Source organism: Saimiri boliviensis, chromosome 14 (assembly GCF_048565385.1).
Source record: "Saimiri boliviensis isolate mSaiBol1 chromosome 14, mSaiBol1.pri, whole genome shotgun sequence".
Classification (NCBI taxonomy): Eukaryota; Metazoa; Chordata; class Mammalia; order Primates; family Cebidae; genus Saimiri; species Saimiri boliviensis.
The window spans coordinates 14,455,951-14,474,113 of NC_133462.1; the positions used below are offsets into that span (position 1 = coordinate 14,455,951).

The 18,163-nt window shown below is 47.8% G+C and overlaps 1 protein-coding gene and 1 long non-coding RNA gene across 12 annotated transcripts in view; one reads left to right on the forward strand and one right to left on the reverse strand.

Annotated features, from left to right (window-relative positions):
* The window catches only part of LOC120362736 (uncharacterized), a 403,841-nt gene that overhangs the window by 15,636 nt on the left and 370,042 nt on the right, over positions 1-18,163 (reverse strand). The window lies entirely within an intron of this gene.
* LOC141579912 (pregnancy-specific beta-1-glycoprotein 7-like) lies at positions 2,459-17,210 on the forward strand. The gene is made up of 6 exons (XM_074385520.1): positions 2,459-2,592; positions 3,522-3,881; positions 10,735-11,154; positions 13,697-13,975; positions 14,373-14,627; positions 17,134-17,210. Exons 1-6 carry the CDS (start codon positions 2,529-2,531, stop codon positions 17,208-17,210), a joined length of 1,455 nt encoding a protein of 484 aa, XP_074241621.1. The 5' UTR covers positions 2,459-2,528.

An 18,163-nucleotide genomic window follows, 5' to 3' on the forward strand; every position in this document is an offset into this window, starting at 1 on the left:
TGTCACATGACATGTGTGTGACCTCATGTGGAATGAGCAGATCCAGGGGGAATAAAACACGGCAGCCTGGCCTGGGAATGCTGCGGTCCACACTTCCCTCCCCATCCACCAGAGGGCGGAAGAGTTCCTCCTGGCTTGGAGCCTCCCTGGGGGATGCTGACTTCTCTCAGGGCCCACAGCCCAGCATGGTCCACCCGCACCAGGGTCACCTTGGCTCACATCCTCCCACATCCTCCTTGCCCTCTGAGATCCCCACAGGGACTCTGTCAGCTCCTCCCTACAGCCTGGCGGCCGCTCCCTCTACAAACAGCTCCTTCCCCCATATTCCTTCCTTCTTGGGTCTCAGCCAATAGGACATCTCCCAGGACAGCGCTGGTGCACGTGAAGCCACCCTGGGCACGTTCCCTTCATGAACTCCTTCCATCCTCATCAACTCTTTCTGTCACTGCTCTCTAAATGCCCACCCACGCTCCATCCGTCCTGTTCTCTGGGGCATCCCAGGCCAAGCCTAGCACTGACACAGAACAGCGGCTGCCTGGGGGCCCACACAGTCCCTGGGAATCAGCCAGATACCCTGTGACCTGCCCGCTGCACCCCAGGAGGCTCAGTGCGTGTGACGGTCACACACGGGCACCATCTGGGATGTGGCTGCCTACCCCCGGCTGTCCCTGGTGAAGTCAGGAGGGAAAACAGACCTCTCCTGTGTACATGGGGGAAAACGGGGGGTACTAGTTCTCTTTGCTCCCAGAAACAACCCATCCTCACTCGCCCTCTCAGGTGTGAGCAACGTCCCTCCAGACAGACTCCCTGGCCACTGCCTTTTCTTCCTCTAGAGAGCAGCTTGGCCAGGTCAAAACCCTCAGAACAGACCCCTGAGCATGTCAGCACATGGAGGGCTGAGCCCATCATGGCCACGCAGTCAGGATGAATCTCTCCAGTTCTGAGCCCCTGCTCTGTCCCAGGCTTCCCCCGCCGAGTGTTAACGAGCCATGTCCTGCAGGATTCCTGGGTAACTCCCCGCTTCCTGCTGAGACCTCGATCATGTTGGGGTCACCACCAGCTGCAGAGGTCTGTCCTGCAGACCTGACTCAGCAACAGATGAGTAAATGCACTCTCACACCCATTACAGTGATTCCAGTGGGCTAGGGATGGTCATCGGCGGCTTTCAGAGGCAACTGCAGCCAACTGACCAACACTCCCTCTCTATCCTCACATTTATTCAGGATACATTTCAGAACAGAGGTTCTAAGTCAACATGCTTGTGGATAATTAACACGGTTAAGAGTGGTTTCATGAACAATAACCGCTTTAGGTTCTGCGACCCAGAGTAAACACTATTAAGGGGTAATTTGCCTTTGACCTCCACTGAGACGGTCATCCTGTAGAAAGGTTACATGATCAAAGAAATCAGAGTAGAGACAAAGGGATGTGGGGTAAACAGATGTAGCTGGGAAACTTGATTGCTCTTTTACCCTGTGACTTAAAAGTCTAACATCATGAACTGGCTGCCTTCAGCCTGTTCCAGCAAAGCCTTTAGGACTTCCAAAAGGTATGAGACTATATTCTTCTAACTTTCCCTAATATTTCCCTAATATTTTGCCAGCCACCCCGAGTCAACCCCAACATCCTGTGGCACCACCACAGGAAAGGTGTGGGGACCACAGCACAATCAGCTGGGCAGAGAAGAGAGGACACCCAAGATGGTCAGGAAGAACATGAAAAACCCTGAACCCCAGCTCAGCTGTCAGACCCCAGGGAGCAAGAGAATGACTGAGAACTGTCCCTGTGACCATGGGACTCAGCCCACACTGAGCAACCAGCACAGCCCTCTCCTTCCAAGAAGCATGAGAGATTTACCGTGCATACCTCCAGGGAAGACAGTTTCCTCTGGGACACCCAGGTCCTGAATATCCATCCGTGGAAGGTGCAGCCAAGTTAGAGGCAATCAGAGAAGGAAGGGGCCCTCTCACCAGCCAACACTCAGCTCACCCACAGCACAGTCGGGCGTCCCTGGGACAGGGACCTGGTGCAGCCCCGGGCCCATGCACTGAAGGGAAGAGCCAGACAGGGATGAGACAGGGCAAAGGCTGTGAATGTGCATCCTGACCCAGACCATGGGGACAGCAGGAGTCTGAGGCTCAGGACTGTGCTTGCCCAACCTATAGGGTATGTGTGGGACTGTATGTGTCTGTGTGTGTCTCTTTCGTGTGTATGTGTGTGTCTGTTTCTGCACATAGGATGTGAAGACGTGGGTGAGAGAATCACTGGTGAAGGAGGCAGAGCAGTTCCCAGGGGCCTGAAAAACAGACAAAAGGAAAAAGAGAAGGAGGGAAAGGAGGCAGGACTGAGGGGAGGGGACGAGAGGTGTCCTGGGTACAGACCCCACCCATGAGCCTGAGAAGTGCTCCTGCCCTGGGAAGAGGCTCCGTGCAGAAGGAGGAAGGACAGCAGAGCTGGCAGCCGTGATCTGAAAGTTTCTGGATCCCAGGCTCATCTCCACAGAGGAGGACACGCAGGCAGCGGAGACCATGCTGGTCCCCTTAGCACCTCCCTGCACACAGCGCATCACCTGGCAGGGGTTCCTGCTCACAGGTGAGGAGTGAACTTCCTGGGAGAGGACAGGAGGAGGAAGCGCAGTTACGGGCTGGGGTCTCCTGGGGAGGACGGGGCTCTAAAACAGAAAGAAGGCTCTGTTGGAGCCTAGACAGGGGGAAATACACCAGAAAAGGATCGGGGTCAAAACAGGAAAATCTCAGTGAACTGGAATTGGTAAGAGGCAGGAAAATCTCAAGTGTTCCGTTTTCCTGGTTAATTATCACTGGCCACTACATTTTGTAAAATGACAATAACTGTATCAGATGACACTTAAAAACATAAGCAGGGAATGAAACAGAGTCCTGAGCCAAAAACCTCAACAACTGGAAAAGGAAAAAATCACCACCAGGATGTGGAGGGCCCTGGGAATTCTCACATCTACAGGAGTCTGCAGTCTTTCCCGGGTACTAGGGTGCAACCAAGATCACAAAGCATCTGTCCTCATGCAGCTCATGCTCTCATGGGGAGGAAGACAAGCATGCAAAGAGATCTAGAATGTGAGGTCAGGTGTTGACAAGAGCCCTGGAGGGAACAGAGCAGGGAAAGGTCAGAAAGGGAAGACCCAGGGTCTCCGGAGGAGGTGTCAAGAAAGAAGGCTTCTAAGGGTGCCCTGATGTGAACCGGATCTGAGGGCAGAGGGGAGGGAGACAGGCAGCCCTTACGGAAGAGGATTCCAAACAGCAAAAAGGCCAAGGTCAGAAGTGTTGAAGGGATGGGGGTCATGCTGTTGACCTTGACCCAGTAGAACAGTAGGACACACACACACACACACACACACACACACACACACACACACGGTGTATGTGTGTGTCTCTTCACGGCTGAGGATTGAAGAGACCTTCTGAGGACCCAGAGCCCCATCTCTTCACTCCAGTATATCCAGTATATCGGTCTCCATATTGACAGATGCTCTCTCTACCTCCTAGCATCACTTTTAAACTTCTGGAACCCACCTACCACTGCCCAAGTCATGATTGAAGCCCAGCCACACGTTGTTAAAGAGGGGAAGGATGTTCTTCTACAAGTCCACAATTTGCCCCAGAATTCTACTGGCTACAGTTGGTACAGAGGGAAAGTGATGGACATCCGCCATTACCTTACAGCATATTTAATAGACACTCAAATAACTCTAACGGGGCCCGCATACAGTGGACGAGAACAAATATTTTCCAATGCTTCCCTGCTGATCCAGAACGTCACCCAGAATGACACAGGATCCTACACCCTACAAGTCACCACGCGAGGTGAAAGGAATAAAGGAGTAACTGGACATTTCACCTTATACCGTGAGTGATTACACATGATCCTCGGGTGGTGTCGGGTCGCGGGTGGTCACTCCTACTTTGCACACACAGGATTGTCAGACCTGGACTGTCTGTGTCCCTCTCTGCATTATGTCCCATGTTGGGGTTTGGACATTTAGCACAGGACACACACACGGGAGACAAACTTCAACAGATCGGAATTCCTTTCCTGCATCCAGACCCTGCAGACATTCACTGCAGAGGAAGGACAGTCTGATAGGGGGGACTCAGAAGGGGATCAGTCTCAGCCAAGCACCTCATGCCCTCTCCATAAACCTGACCCCGAGGAAGGCCCTGGAGAATGGAGTAGGGCTTGGCCTGAGGGGTCCCCTGGGATACTCCCAGAGAAGCTCAGCCCTAGAAGCCCCAACCCCAGACCTCTATCCCAAAATCCTTACTCCAGATAAAGCTGAGGAGCCTGTGCGAGGGCTGGGTTGTGGCTTCCTGGGCAGGGCTTACTGGGAGCAAGGATTTACCAACTGCCTGAGGACTGTGGCTCCTGGAGCTGCTCACCAGCCAGGGCTCAGCCCTCAGAGTCTCATCTGGGCAAGGACAGAACCTTCTTCACCTCATACTCAGAGTAGAGAGGACAGAAAGACAAGCTTTGTAGGCCATCTGCCAACTACCTTGGGAGGTTTAGGACATTCCATAGAAAGTCCAGTGTCCCCAGAAGCAGAAACAGAAGATAGAAGATGTACCTGGCAGCAGCTTGAGCACAGGAATCTGACCTAAAGGTGCTCTCTCATGGAGGCAAGTCATAGTAAATGCTGTTTGTGTGAACACCTCCTCTGTGCCAAGCGTTAGGTCAGGTGAGTGATTTAAAGTGTATTTACAGATAGCATGAAAAGCCACACACTTTGATGGTGAAAAAGCTTATTTGATGGAGAGAAAATGGAGGCACAGGAAGGCACAGTCACCGAACCAGAGTCACACAAACACCAAGGGCATCAGAGTCCCATGAGGTCTGTCTGCAGCCACAGGCCCATCCTCTCCACCAGAAGGGAGGGCTTCCTGGGGTCTAAGGACCCCACAGTCATTTACTGGCTCAAATCCTTTCTTCTTAGGCATCCACACCTCAGAGAAGTGAGAACAAATGGACAGCTGATTAGTTTGTACTCCAGAACTCAGTCGCCTGCCTCAACTGTCAGAGTCAGGGCAAAAACTGTCCAGGCCTCCCCCTTAGATCTTAACCTCCATCACTGAATCTAAAATCCTGTGTTTTCCAAAGTGGTGATGTCACTCTCGTGAGAGGATACAGGAGAGGCCTTTGTTTTCTTTCCCCACTCACGCCCTGCACCAGCACAGGCCCAGCGAGAGACACATACTCAGGAGCTGTCACGTCAAAAAAGGAATTGAATGAAGGAATGAATGATCCGTAACCTCTTTAGAGACTGGATCCTGGACGCAGAATCCTAGGAGGTTCCAGCCACACGTCTTCCTTGTCCTTCAGAGGCTGACGCCTATGTTTCATCCCCCCTCTACCTCTTGCCCCTAAAGCCATCCCACCTCGTGTGACTTTGAAGCTCCTTGGCCACTGGAAGGTTTTCAGGGCTCCCTGGTCCTGGACTGTGGCACTGGGGGAACCTGGTCCCTCGGGTCTCTGAGGTCACTGTAGCCCCCTCTGCTCACTGCCATGGGGGTCTCTGGCTCTCTCTGCTCCTGTGTCCCTCATCTTCCTCCCCCTTCATTCTAACTGGCAAGGCGTGTCCTACACAGTTTCCTCCACCTTAGGAATTCTCCAGACATTCCCTCTAACTGGGCTGACGATTCTGTTCCCTTCCCACTCACAGTGTGTCCTGGCACACCTCCCAGGAATTGGGAAAAGCACACAAATCAGCCGGAGTTGCCACTCCTGCCAGGACATCTCCAGCCCATGTCCCCAGGTCACTAAGAGAATGAGCTTCCACTGTGTCCCCATCCAGGGCTCTTTCCCTGTGTGAGGCCGACCTGTGGAAAAGACCATGGAACAGGGATGGGCAGCACCTCCATCCACTCCTGTAACTGCCAGACAAGTTCTTCTGGTCTCCTGCACAAACAATACCAATTTGTAGAGATATGATTTGCTGTAAAGAAAGATTATCATTACTTTATGTCTGCCACACAGGAGGACAGAGGTTTATTATTTCTCAAATCAGCCTCCTCACTAGATCAAAAGTTAGAGATGTTCAAGGAATTGGCTGGATGCAGTGGCTCATGCCTGTAATTCCAGCACTTTGGGAGGCTGAGGCGGGCAGATCACAAGGTCAGGAGATCGAGACCATCGTGGCTAACACGGTGATACCCTGTCTCTACAAAAAATACAAAAAATTAGCAGGGCGTAGTGGCACATGCCTGTAGTCCCAGATATTAGGGAGGATGAGGCAGGAGAATCACTTGAATCCGGGAGGCGGAGGATGCAGTGAGCTGAGATTGCACCATTGCACACCAGCCTGGGTGACAGAGCAAGACTCTGTCTCAAGAAAAAAAAAAAAAAAAGATTTTCAAGAAGTTTCAGGGACACAAGATTAAAAAATAAGTACTGCTAATAGTTTGGGGATGAAATCATGCAGGTGGGGGAAATGATCTGTCTTTGTGGAATCTGCCTCTAGGTGGGTGCCACATGACTGGATGAGCCGTTAGTCATGGGTACGGATGATGTCAACTGGTTGCTAGAATGCAAAATCTGAGAAACGTCTCAAAAGACCAATCTCCGCTTCTACAATAGTGATGTTATCTATGGAGCAATTAGTCACACATTTTGTAAACTCTGGGATAATGACATTGGAACAGTAAGGGACTATAGACTGTGCCTACATTTTAGCAGAATTCAGGCTGCTCCTATAATCTTAATCTCATGATCATTCATTAGTTTTACAAAGGTAGTCTCTGGGCAATAAGGGAATTAGTTTCACGGAGGAACTATTATCACTCTTGCTTCCAAGTTAAACTATAAACTAAATTCCGCCCATGGTTGGCCTGGCCTATGCCCAGGAATGAGTGAGGACAGCCAGCCTGAGGCTAGACACCGGATGGAGTCAGCCATCTAGTTTGCTCTCACTGTTGTGACACTCACCAGGGTGTCACAGGCTGGACAAGCCTGCAGTCCCCAAACCCCATGGGCTCACTTCACCCATGTCACTTGTGATTCCGTCCTCAACCTGCTGTGGAGCTCACATTCTCCAGTCACTTCCTAGAGGCTTCTGGTTTCCTGTCAGGCATATAACAAGCTGGAGATTTGTCATTCGGTTCTAACAGCAAGTAAAACGCTGACAAACTCAAAAATCAACAACTCTTCAAAATCCCTCAGAGATGTGAGGTCTCGGTGACAACTGACCCACATATTGGACAGAGTGACAGGCAAAGACAGATCAGCAACCTCATCTGAGCAGAAACCCAGGTGCAGAATCCCCAGGGGGAACTAGTGCTGGGAACAGAGAACCTGACCTGTAACTGGTGAGTTGCCAAAGAATCAGTGCAGACAAGACCCAGAGGGAAACAGTCGAGGGGATGGACCACTTTTGACAACAGGGGCACTTTTTGTGACTCTTAGCTCCTGGAGCTCTACCAGGTTTTTGCAGTGAATATTCACTAAAAATCTCCTCATCCTTTCTGTGTGGGGAGGGTAAAGGAACAACTTGAAGATATGCCAGTGAATTCTATTCTACTTAATAAGACCTGCCTTTAAGAGAAACTATTTTACCACAGCCTGATCAGCTAGGGTTTTGTCAAAGCCTAACTGGACTGGAGAGGAGAAAATATCCAACTCCAAATTCCTCTGGCCATTATGTCTCACCTAAAATGAAGAACAGCCTGAGAGGCACTTGTGACATTCACAGCCCAGGGACACTTCTGACACTCACAGCCTAGGACACAGACCTCATCCATGACCACAGAACCCTTTCCTCTCCACACTCACCACCACATCACTGAATGCCTGCTCTCTCAAGTCCCTTTACCCAGTACATCATGTCTGACTTTCCACAAAACATACAAGACAGACTATGACATATATATATATATATATATATATGTGCAATATGAAAGACAGAGCAAGGATCAGAACAGAACACAGATGTGGCAGATATCTTGAAATTGTCAGACTGGGAACTTTTTTCTTTTTTATATGGAGTTTTTGCTCTTGTTGCCCAGGCTGGAGTGCAGTGGCACGATCTTGGCTCACTGCAACCTCTCCCTCCCGGGTTCAAGCAAATCTCCTGCCTCAGCCTCCCAAGTAGCTGGGATTGCAGGCTCCTGCCACCATGGCTGGCTAATTTTGTATTCTTAGGAGAGACGGGGTTTCTCCATGTCAGTCAAGTAGGTCTCAAACTCCCAACCTCAGGTGATCTGCCTGTGTCAGCCTCCCAAAGTGCTGGGATTACAGATGTGAGCCACTGCAACCACCCCAGACTGAGAATTCAAAAGAAACGAGGTTAAGGATTGTAATTTAAAAAGTAGACACCATGCAGGAACAGATGAATGATGTAAGCAGAGAGATGAACATTCTAAGAAAGAATCAACAGAAATGCTAGAGATGAAAAATACTGTTAAGAGAAATGAAGAATGCCTTTGATGGGCTTACTGATAGACTGGACACAGCTCAGGAAAGAATCCCTAGCTGGAGGATGTGTCAATAGAAACGTTCAAAACTGAAACAGGAAAGTTCAAAAGGGAGGGAAAAGAAGCAGAACAACATATTTAACTACATGTTTAATATTTTGCATTGAAAATAGTAATTTTTAAATTTTATTGTTGTGGGTCAACTACCAAGTCTGTAACATACATGTAAGGGGAATACTGGTGGTTTGGGGGGCCAGTTGGAGGTGACCGGGTGGGCGCTATCTGATGGTTTTACTGTCTGTTCCACATACACCTGTTTCCTCATGGTGATGCCATTTTCATACGTTCTTCATGTGGAAAGACACAAGAGCCACTGGCATCTCACTTAGATTCTTCCTAATTAACATGAACTGAAACTCTAGTTGTGTTTCCTGAGGTTAAGAGAAAATGAAGAAAGCATTTCACATACCTGTTTTGGGCTCCTCCCCATTTTTCCTAACACTGCACAGAAATGAGGAGGGAGCTCTTTCTGTATTTACTAACCTAACACACATCACTTCTCTTAATTTGGCATCATTCCTCCCTTTATGGAATTGACACACCTAAGACTCTCTCTCACCAGTTCTGTCCTTTTACTGGGACTCTGTACTTAGGGAGTGGCTCATTTTAACTCACCTTCTGCTTCTTCCTTTGAGCAAAGTGTGATCCTGCTAGAATTCACAACACACCTAAACCTTATTTTGGTATCAAGAGAAATACTACTGCCAGCAATTGATCTTAGATGTTTGGACCACCAATAAAAATTTCCACTTATGAAAACATTTTCCTGTTGCCACCAAATATTTTTTGTTACTAGAGTCAGAACATAACATGAGGTCTGCACTCCTGACAACTTTTTACAGTATTACCAATTGAGCATCCAAAATCTAAAAATCCAAAATCTGAAATGCCCCCAAACCCAACACTTCTGACCACTTCTGCAGTGCGAAAAAGAAGTGCTCACTGGGGCATTTTGGATTTAAACTTTTTCAGATTTTGGATGTCAAACCAGTAAGTACACTGCAAATATTCCAAAATCAAACCAACTTAGAAATCCAAAACACTTCTGGTTTTAGGCTTTCTGCATAAGGAATGCTTTATTCGTGTCAACTACAGGCATGAAGCTGTACAGCAGATCTCTAGAACCACCTCATCCTGCCTAACTGAAACTGCACACCCATTGAACAATGCCCTATTCCCCTGACCCCAGCTCCTGGCAACTACCATTCTATGCTCTGACTCACTCTGGGATCCACTGATATGAGGTCCACAGAGTAGTCAAAATCATGGAATCACAGAGTAGAATGTCTAATGAGACCAAGTATCTGCAAGATTTCTTCCCAAATTTTGGTCTTATGTCCATCAGACACATATGATCCATGAAGTCCAGCTTTCCGGCAGTTCATGCTCCCCCTTCCCACCAGTCAGGTCTGCATTTGCAGACATCCACATGTATTTCTAGAAAGATCCACATGGTCCTCACCTTCGCTCTACAAGGAGAAAGAGAACATCATGGACCCACAACAGGGAACATGGTCTTGCTCCAAAGCCACCAGCTCTTGCCTGTCCCCTTCACTCTTTCTAGATCATTCCTTGGACTCTGCTCTATCTTTAGAATCACTGGCTCAAGTCAGTCACTAAGAAACCCCCGGGGAAACTGCCCCACCTTGTGCCTCCACTGCCTGATGGCTGAACTGACCTCCCGGCTTGCCCCTGGCCTCCCCTGTGTTACTTCTGCTGAAGTACCCAGTCCCAGGCCAGGCTGCCCAGTACCCACAGGGTACCCAAAGGACAATGGTAAGTTCCATCATCACCCATCTCTAGGATGTCCTTGGAAAGAGAAGCTGCAGAGAAAACATACCAGGGAAGGGGGGGAAGTAAAACTGAAGCTGAAAAGATTCCAGCAGCTGCATGTTCCAGGTGAGGACCACAAGGTGGGCCAGGCAGGCAGCTGGAGAGGGAGGGGCTCAGAGACGCACCGGGAGCTGTGACTCTTGGTCCTGTGTCTTTCCATGACCCAACAGACCTGCTCTATTCACGCTTGAGAAACTCTGTACTTCTCCCACATAAAGCAGGCAGCCTCACTATCTCTGAGCCTTCAGATTGCCATGCATCTGTCTTGTAACACACACACACCTGCCATGGGCTTTTAAGGACTTCCGTAAGCTGAGAGGTGGGAGATGCCAACTCTCACTGAAAAATGCCTTTGGAGGAATCAAAGGTGCCACACAGGGTAATCTTCTCTCTGTTATCTGCACAGTGGAGACTTCCAAGCCCTCCATTGCCAGCAGCAACTCAAACGCCAGGAAGACTGACACTGTGACCTTAACCTGTGAACCTGAGATTCAGAACGCAAGCTACCTGTGGTGGATGAATGGTCAGAGCCTCCCAATCACTAGCACGTGGGAGCTGTCCAATAACAACAGAACCCTCATTCTATTCAATGTCACGGAGAATGATGCAGGATCGTATGAATGCGAAGTGAGGAACCCAGTGAGGGCCCGCCGCAGTGATCCAGTCACCCTGAATGTCCTTCGTGAGTATCTTCTGTTCCTCTGTGGGCCCCGGCGTCCATCCCAGATACACATGGCCAGTGGCCAGGCCTCTCAGGTCCAAGTACAGAGATCTTTACCCCTGGACATCGAAGCTGGCCATGATTTTCTGCCCTGGGCAAACCAGAGTAGGCCTAGCCTCAATCAACAATAGGAAGAAAGGGGCTCCTCCTGTCACGGGAGGCTCAGGGTCCGCAGCTTGTGATGAAAGAAACAGGTGAGTGTCTCAGGCTCCACATCAGTGAACACGGCAAAGGTTTCCCTGGGACTTCCGTGTTGTGACTGGTTCACATGGTCACTGTGGCCCTTCCACAGATCAGGAGCTTCCTCCACCCCCTGACAATATCACCTGTGGCTTTATTCTCTTTGCTCCAGATGGCCTGGATGCCCCTACCATTTCTTCTTCATGCAACTATCACCATTCAGGGGAAATCCCCAATGTCTCCTGCCTCACAGACTCTCACCCACAGAAAGAGCATTTTTGGCTGATTGATGGGAAGTTCCAGCAATCAGCACAAGTGTTCTTTATTCCCCAAATCACTAAAACATATAGATGGTCTATAACTGTGTCATCCATAACTCAGACACTGGCAGAACAACTCTCATAATCAAGAGGATCATAGTCCCTGGTAAGTGGATTCCTAGAGCAGTGGCAGTGTTTCCCAGTGAGATCTATCTGGATATCAGGAAAGGGCCACCTGCCCTCTGCAAAGGGAGAGGGGACATCAAAAACCCATGACAGGGGATATTTCTACTCCAAAGCCACCAGCTTTTGCCTGTCCACTTCACTCTTTCTAGATGATTCTTTAGACTCTACACTAACAATGAACAATCTGAAAGGAAATTAAGAAAAGAATTTCAATTGACATTAACATCAAAAAGAATAAAATATTTTGGAATAACTTTAACCAGAAATGTCAAAGCATTCTCCTCTGAAAACTACAAAACATTGCTGAAAGAAATAAAAGATGACATCAATAAATGGAAAAAGATTCCATTTGCATGGATTGAAAGACTTAATACTGTTAGGAAGACAGTAGTACCCAAAGTGAGCTGCATCTTCAACACAACCCCTACCGGAATCCCAGTAACATTTTTTGCAGAATTAGAAAAATCTGTCCTAAATCTGACCTGACAGGTCTTATTAATGACTGCCACAACAAAGACACTGAGACAAAGAAGCAACCGTGGTAAGGTGGAAAGTTCTGATGACACAGAAAATAACCATCACCCTTCTCACATCTCAAAACATTCAAAAATATATGAGTGCAGCATGGCCAGTATGGAATTCACCAAAGACTAATCACCAAGCTAGAAATGTGGTGAGGAAAAAAAGAAGGCAGGAATACATCTGACTTGTCACCTCCCACTTTTGCCTACTAATCTGATGCTGAAAAGAAATGCTCACTGGAGCATTTTGGAATTTGAATCTCTCAGATTTGACACTAAATCAGTAACTATATTGCAAATATTTCAGAATCACAAAAATGTCAGAAATACAAAACCCTTTTCATCCTCAGTCTTATGCATAAGAAACGCTCAATCTGTGTGAACTATGGGCATCAAGCTGTACAGCAGACCTCTAGAACCTCCCCATCTCCCGTAACTGAAACTGCACACCCACCAATAATTCCCTCTTCTCCCCACTACCAGCTCCTGGCAACCAGCAGTCTCTCCTCTGATTCACTCTGGAATCCACTTATATGAGGTCCCTAGAGTAGTCAGCCCCACGGAATCAGACTAGAATGTCCAATGAAAGAAAATATTTGCAAAACTTCTTCCCAAATATCTGTCTCCTACCCATCAAACACACACGGTCCATCAGGACCAGATTCCCAGCAGTTCATGCTCCCCATTTCCACCAGTCAGCCTTGCGTTTGCAAATGTCCACGTGTACTGCTAGAAAGATTTCCATGGTTCTCACCTGCCCTCTGCAGAAGGAGAGGAAACTTCAAGAACCCAGGACAGGGAACATGGTTCTGCTCCAAAGCCACCAGCTCTTGCCTGTCCCCTTCACTCTTTCCAGGTCATTCCTTGGACTCTGCTCTATCTTTAGAGGTCACTGGCTCAAATCAGTCACTCTGAAACATCTGAGGAAAACTGCCCCACCTTGTGCCTCCACTGCCTGATGGCTGAACTGACCTCCGGGCTTGACTCTGGTCTTTCCTGGGTTATTTCTGCTGAAACATCCATTCCTAGGCCAGGCTGCTCAGTATCTGTAGGGTTTCAGGACAATGGGAAGCCCCATTATTACTCATCTCTAGAATGTTCTTGGAAAGGGAAGCTACAGAGAAAACACATCTAAGGGGGCAAAGTAGGATGGAATTTGGAACAGACCAAATTGCACATTCCAGGTAAGGAAACCCAAGGTGGGCCAGCCAGTCAGCTGATTAGGGAAGGACTGGGAGGGGCACCGGGGGCTGTGACTCCCACTCACATGTCTGTTCATCACCCAACACTGCTGCTCAGTTCACACCTGACAAAGCCTGTGCTTCCCTAAGACAGAGCAGGTGGCCTCACAGTCTGGAGCCCTTAGATCATAGTACATCTGCCTTGTGACACACATACCTGCCACTGGCTTTCAAGGACTTGGGTGGGCTGAGAGGTGGGAGATGCGACTCTGATTGAAAGATGCCACATGGGGCAATCTTCTCTCTGTTATCTCCACAGCGGAGCTGCCCAAATCCTCCAACGCCAGCAACAAATTCAATGCCGTGGAACATCAGGATGAGATCAACATAACCTGTACACCTGAAGTTCGATATGCCACCTACGTGTGGTGGGTAAATGGTCAGAGCCTCCCGTTCAGTCCCAGGATGCAATGGTCTGATGACAACAGGACCCTCACTCTACGCAGAGTCATGAGAAATGACACAGGATCCTATCAATGTGGAATCCAGACCTTACAGGGTCCCATCCGCGGTGACCCAGTCACCCTAAATGTCCTCTGTGAGTATCTATTGTTCCTCTGTGGGCCAGGTCACCAGCTAAAATCCAAATAGCCAGAGGCCAGGACTCTCAGTCTCTCTCGGGTTCAAGTCCAGACACCTTTACTTCTGGACACCTGAGCTGGCCATGACTTCCTGCCCTGGGAAAACCTGGGTGGGCACAGTCTTGACCAAGAATATAGGGGAAGGGATGCTCTTGTCATGGTAGACTTGGGGTCCACAGCTTGTGATGGGAGAAACAGGTGAATACTTCAGGCTTCGGCTCAGTGAACACAGAGGGGGTTGCTGGGACTTCAGGGTGTGTCTTGGCTCAGAGGAACACTGTATCCCTTTAACTGACCAGGACCATCCCCTTCCCTCAGAGGACATCACCTGTGGCTTTATTCTCTTTGCTCCAGATGGTCCAGACGTCCCCAGGATTTCTCCTTCAGATACCCTTTACCGTCAAGGAGGAAACCTCCACCTCTCCTGCTTCGCGGATTCTAACCCACCCGCAGAGTATCGTTGGATGGTTAATGGGACGTTCCTGCCAGCAGGACAAGAGATCTATGTCCCACAAATCACTACAAGGAATAGCGGGCTCTATGTTTGTTCTGCTAGTAACTCAGTCACTGGCAAGAAAAACTTCGCATTGAAGAAAATCAGAGTCACTGGTAAGTGAATCCCAGCATCATTGGCAGTAAGTTTTTAGATGGAGTCTATCTGGCTTTCAGAGAAAGTCAGGAAAACATTTTTATTCCCAGACTGTGTCCTGTAGGCACAAGCAAATCCTAAATTCTCCTCCTGAATCCTCCTAATTTGTCTCTACAGACTCTGTTTTCCTTGTTTTTCTCATTTCTCATGACTGACTTTGTGTCCGGCCTGAGCAACGTAGGGAGGGGTTTTGTCAGCCCTGAGCCCTACGTGGTGGAAGAGACTTCACAGAGGGACAAGAAGGAGAGTCCTCAAGATCAGTTGCTTCTCGCTGTCACCAACACATCCCTTTCTGTCACGTCTTTGTTTTCTTTTACCTACTGCGTGAGCTTCAAGAAACTTCTGAGGCTTTGAAACAAGCTCATACTTTTCCCCCAAATGAGAGGAGGAAGCCCCTTGGATGAGGGAGGAGCAGCTCAGACTCTGCTCCCTGCTCTGCTCCAGGCTCCTCTGTGACTGGCCCTGCCTGACTGCACCTGGGGTGGGACCCGTGTGTGCGGAGAAAGAGCCCTGGTGGCCTGTCCTCAATTTGGCTAAATTGAGTTGCCAGTTGAAGCCAAGTGTCCCCTGGGTCAGGCTGCAGGGAAATAAGCAGAGAGGAAGCCTCAGGGGAGACTCCTGAGCTGTGCCCTGGCTCTGACGTCAGTGGCTGTATGAGGCTGTGGGCACAGCACATGGGACACAGCACAGAGGACGGTGAGTGACGTACACTTGCAGACATACAGAGATTCACCCATGGAGACTCTGCATGGCAGGGAAAGGGCAGTGCCAAAAAGTGTGTAGATATATATTTATAGACTTTATATATACATAAATAGTCTATATAAACTTTATAGTCTATATATATAAGTATATTATGAGTCTATATGTATATCTATATAGACACACATATACACCATATATTGTATATATAGTGTATGTACTATATATACACAATATGCTCTAATATATATAGTCTATATATATATACTATATACATAGACTCTATATAGACGATAAACTATAGTCTATATCTAGTCTATATATATAATATATAGAGACTATATATACCATATACTATATATGTATACACAAAGGGTTCATCCTCTTTGCACCATGTATCAGAACTGTATTGCTTGTTAAGTAAGATTGAATAACATTCCACTGCATGGATATACCTCATTTTCCGATTCACTTATGTTTTAATGGACTTTTCAGTTCCTTCCACCTGTTGACTATTGTGAGTAATGCTGCTGTGAACATCAGTGTACACATATCTGTTCACATTTCTTTTAATTTTTACAGTATTTGCCAAATTGCAATTGCTGGATCACATGGTAATTCTTTGTTTTGGGAACCAGCCCTACCATTTTCCACAGAGGTTATAACAAGTCACATTCTCAACAGCAATGCACCAGCATTTCAATTCTTCCACTTACTTAAAAATACTTGTTGCTTGATATTTGCCTGTGGGAGGCAAAGTCTCTGTACAAACCAAGTGCTTAATTTGGAATGCACTGATCTGGGCCTTCTGTCAATCAAGTGACATGACTGACAGAAGACCAGACAGGGTCTTATTCATGGCTGCCATAAGAGAGACATGAGTAAAAGATGCAACCACAAAAAGGCGAAATATTCTCACGGTATAGAAAAAAGCAATTATCCTTTCTGACGTCCCAAAGCCTTCAAAAATACCCGAGTACAGCATGGCCAGTATGGAGTTGACAGAAGACTCACTGACAATCTAGAAACATGGTGAGAGGAATTTTTAAAAACTGCAGGAATATAGTTGGCTAATCATCGCCCAGCAACCTTTCCACAATAATTATGTATTCCTTGAAGGAAGAATTAGAGACTACTTCATGCTGCATGCTGCTTCCTGGGGCACCCAGCTGTAAAATAACATAACCTTCATATTTTTTTCTCTTTTTTTTTTTTTTGTTGTTGAGATGGAGTCTTGCTCTGTTGCCCAGGCTGCAGTGCACTGGTGTGATCTGGGCTCACTGCAACCTCCACCTCCGAGGTTCAAGCTCCCCTGACTCAGCCTCCTGAGTAGCTGGGACTACAGGTGTGCACCACCATCCCCAGTTAATTTTTGTACTTTTAGTAGAGATAGGCTTTCACCATCTTGGCCAGGCCATAACTGAGACATGAGAAAAAGATGCAACCACAAAAGGTGAAATATTCTAACGGTATAGAAAAAAGCAATGACCTTGGTCTTGAACTCCTGGCTTCGTGATCCACCTGCCTCGGCCTCTCAAAGTTCTGTGATTACAGGTGTGAGCCACTGTGCCCAGACTTCTTCTTTTCTTTCCATGACAGATGCTTCAGAATGAAGTTCTCTTGGCCTCTCAGCTGGGGCCACTGTCGGCATTACGATTGGAGTGCTGGCCAGGGTGGTTCTGATATAGCAGCCCTGGTTTAGTTTCTGTATTTCAGAAAGACTGGCAGATCCGTTGGCCTTCCCTCTTGTCCTCTTTCCTACAGGACTGACTGCCATGCTTGTGAGAGGGAAAGAATGTCTTTGCCTCTATCTGGACGGGATCTCCTCCTCCTCCCACTAAACTGTTTCTCACACTGATTCCTGCAGGTCTCCTCCTCCTTGGTGTCCATGCTCTCTGTATCCCCAGTTTCTCTTCGACATACTTATCCCCAGCCTATTCTCATTTGTTTCCCAGATTCAATACTTTGTAAAACCCTCTTGGTCCTTTTTAAACATCTCTGGCTTGTGTCATTCTCTCCATTTCCATAAAACCTCCACAGTTGCTTGAACTACTCACTGACTTCTTATCTTCAGTCTTTGAAATCTTCCTTGCATATGATTGCCTCATTACCTTCCTGAAATCTAGTTAATTCACCTAATCCAGAATCCTCAGAGTTCTACTCTAGCCTATTTGATATGTTCACATTTCTGCTTTTTACAAATCCTTCTCACTTCCTTTACCTTTATTCCCTAGTATAAGTTTTCCATCCTAATGAGAACTGTCTTCCTACACATCCCGGCCCCTCCACTACACATATACATAGAATTCTTAGTCTCAGTGCTATGCCTCAAATCAGGGTGATCTCCCCTCCACCATCTGCCCTTCAGGTTTATTCACACCCTCATCGCAAGTAATCTCTGACCTCATGGAGAACAAAGACTCTAGCATTAATGTGGGAACCCAAGATTCAGGACACAACGTATCTGTGATGGAGACTTTTTCCCTGATGACCAATTCATGTGTTTATGAAAGATACAGAAATGAAGAAGGCAAGGTCCCTACCCCAGGAAACATAAAGCCTAAGACAGGAGATAAGACCTGAAAAGAATCATTAATACTGTAATACAAAGAAATGAGGCCAAGCGCGGTGGCTCACGCCTGAAATCCCAGCACTTTGGGAGGCTGAGGCAGGCAGATTATCTGGTGTCAGGAGATCGCGACCAGCCTAGGCAACATGGTGAATGCCATATCTACTAAAAATATAAAAATTAGCTGAGTGTGGTGGTGGGTGCATATAATCCCAGCTACTCAGG

Excerpts from the sequence above, each read along its gene's own strand:
- LOC141579912 (XM_074385520.1), top strand. The coding sequence starts at position 2,529 with ATGCTGGTCCCCTTAGCACCTCCCTGCACACAGCGCATCACCTGGCAG. Across the intron at positions 13,976-14,372 it reads AGTCACCCTAAATGTCCTCT|ATGGTCCAGACGTCCCCAGG; the intron begins GTGAGTATCTAT and ends TCTTTGCTCCAG. Across the intron at positions 14,628-17,133 it reads GAAGAAAATCAGAGTCACTG|GACTGACTGCCATGCTTGTG; the intron begins GTAAGTGAATCC and ends TCTTTCCTACAG.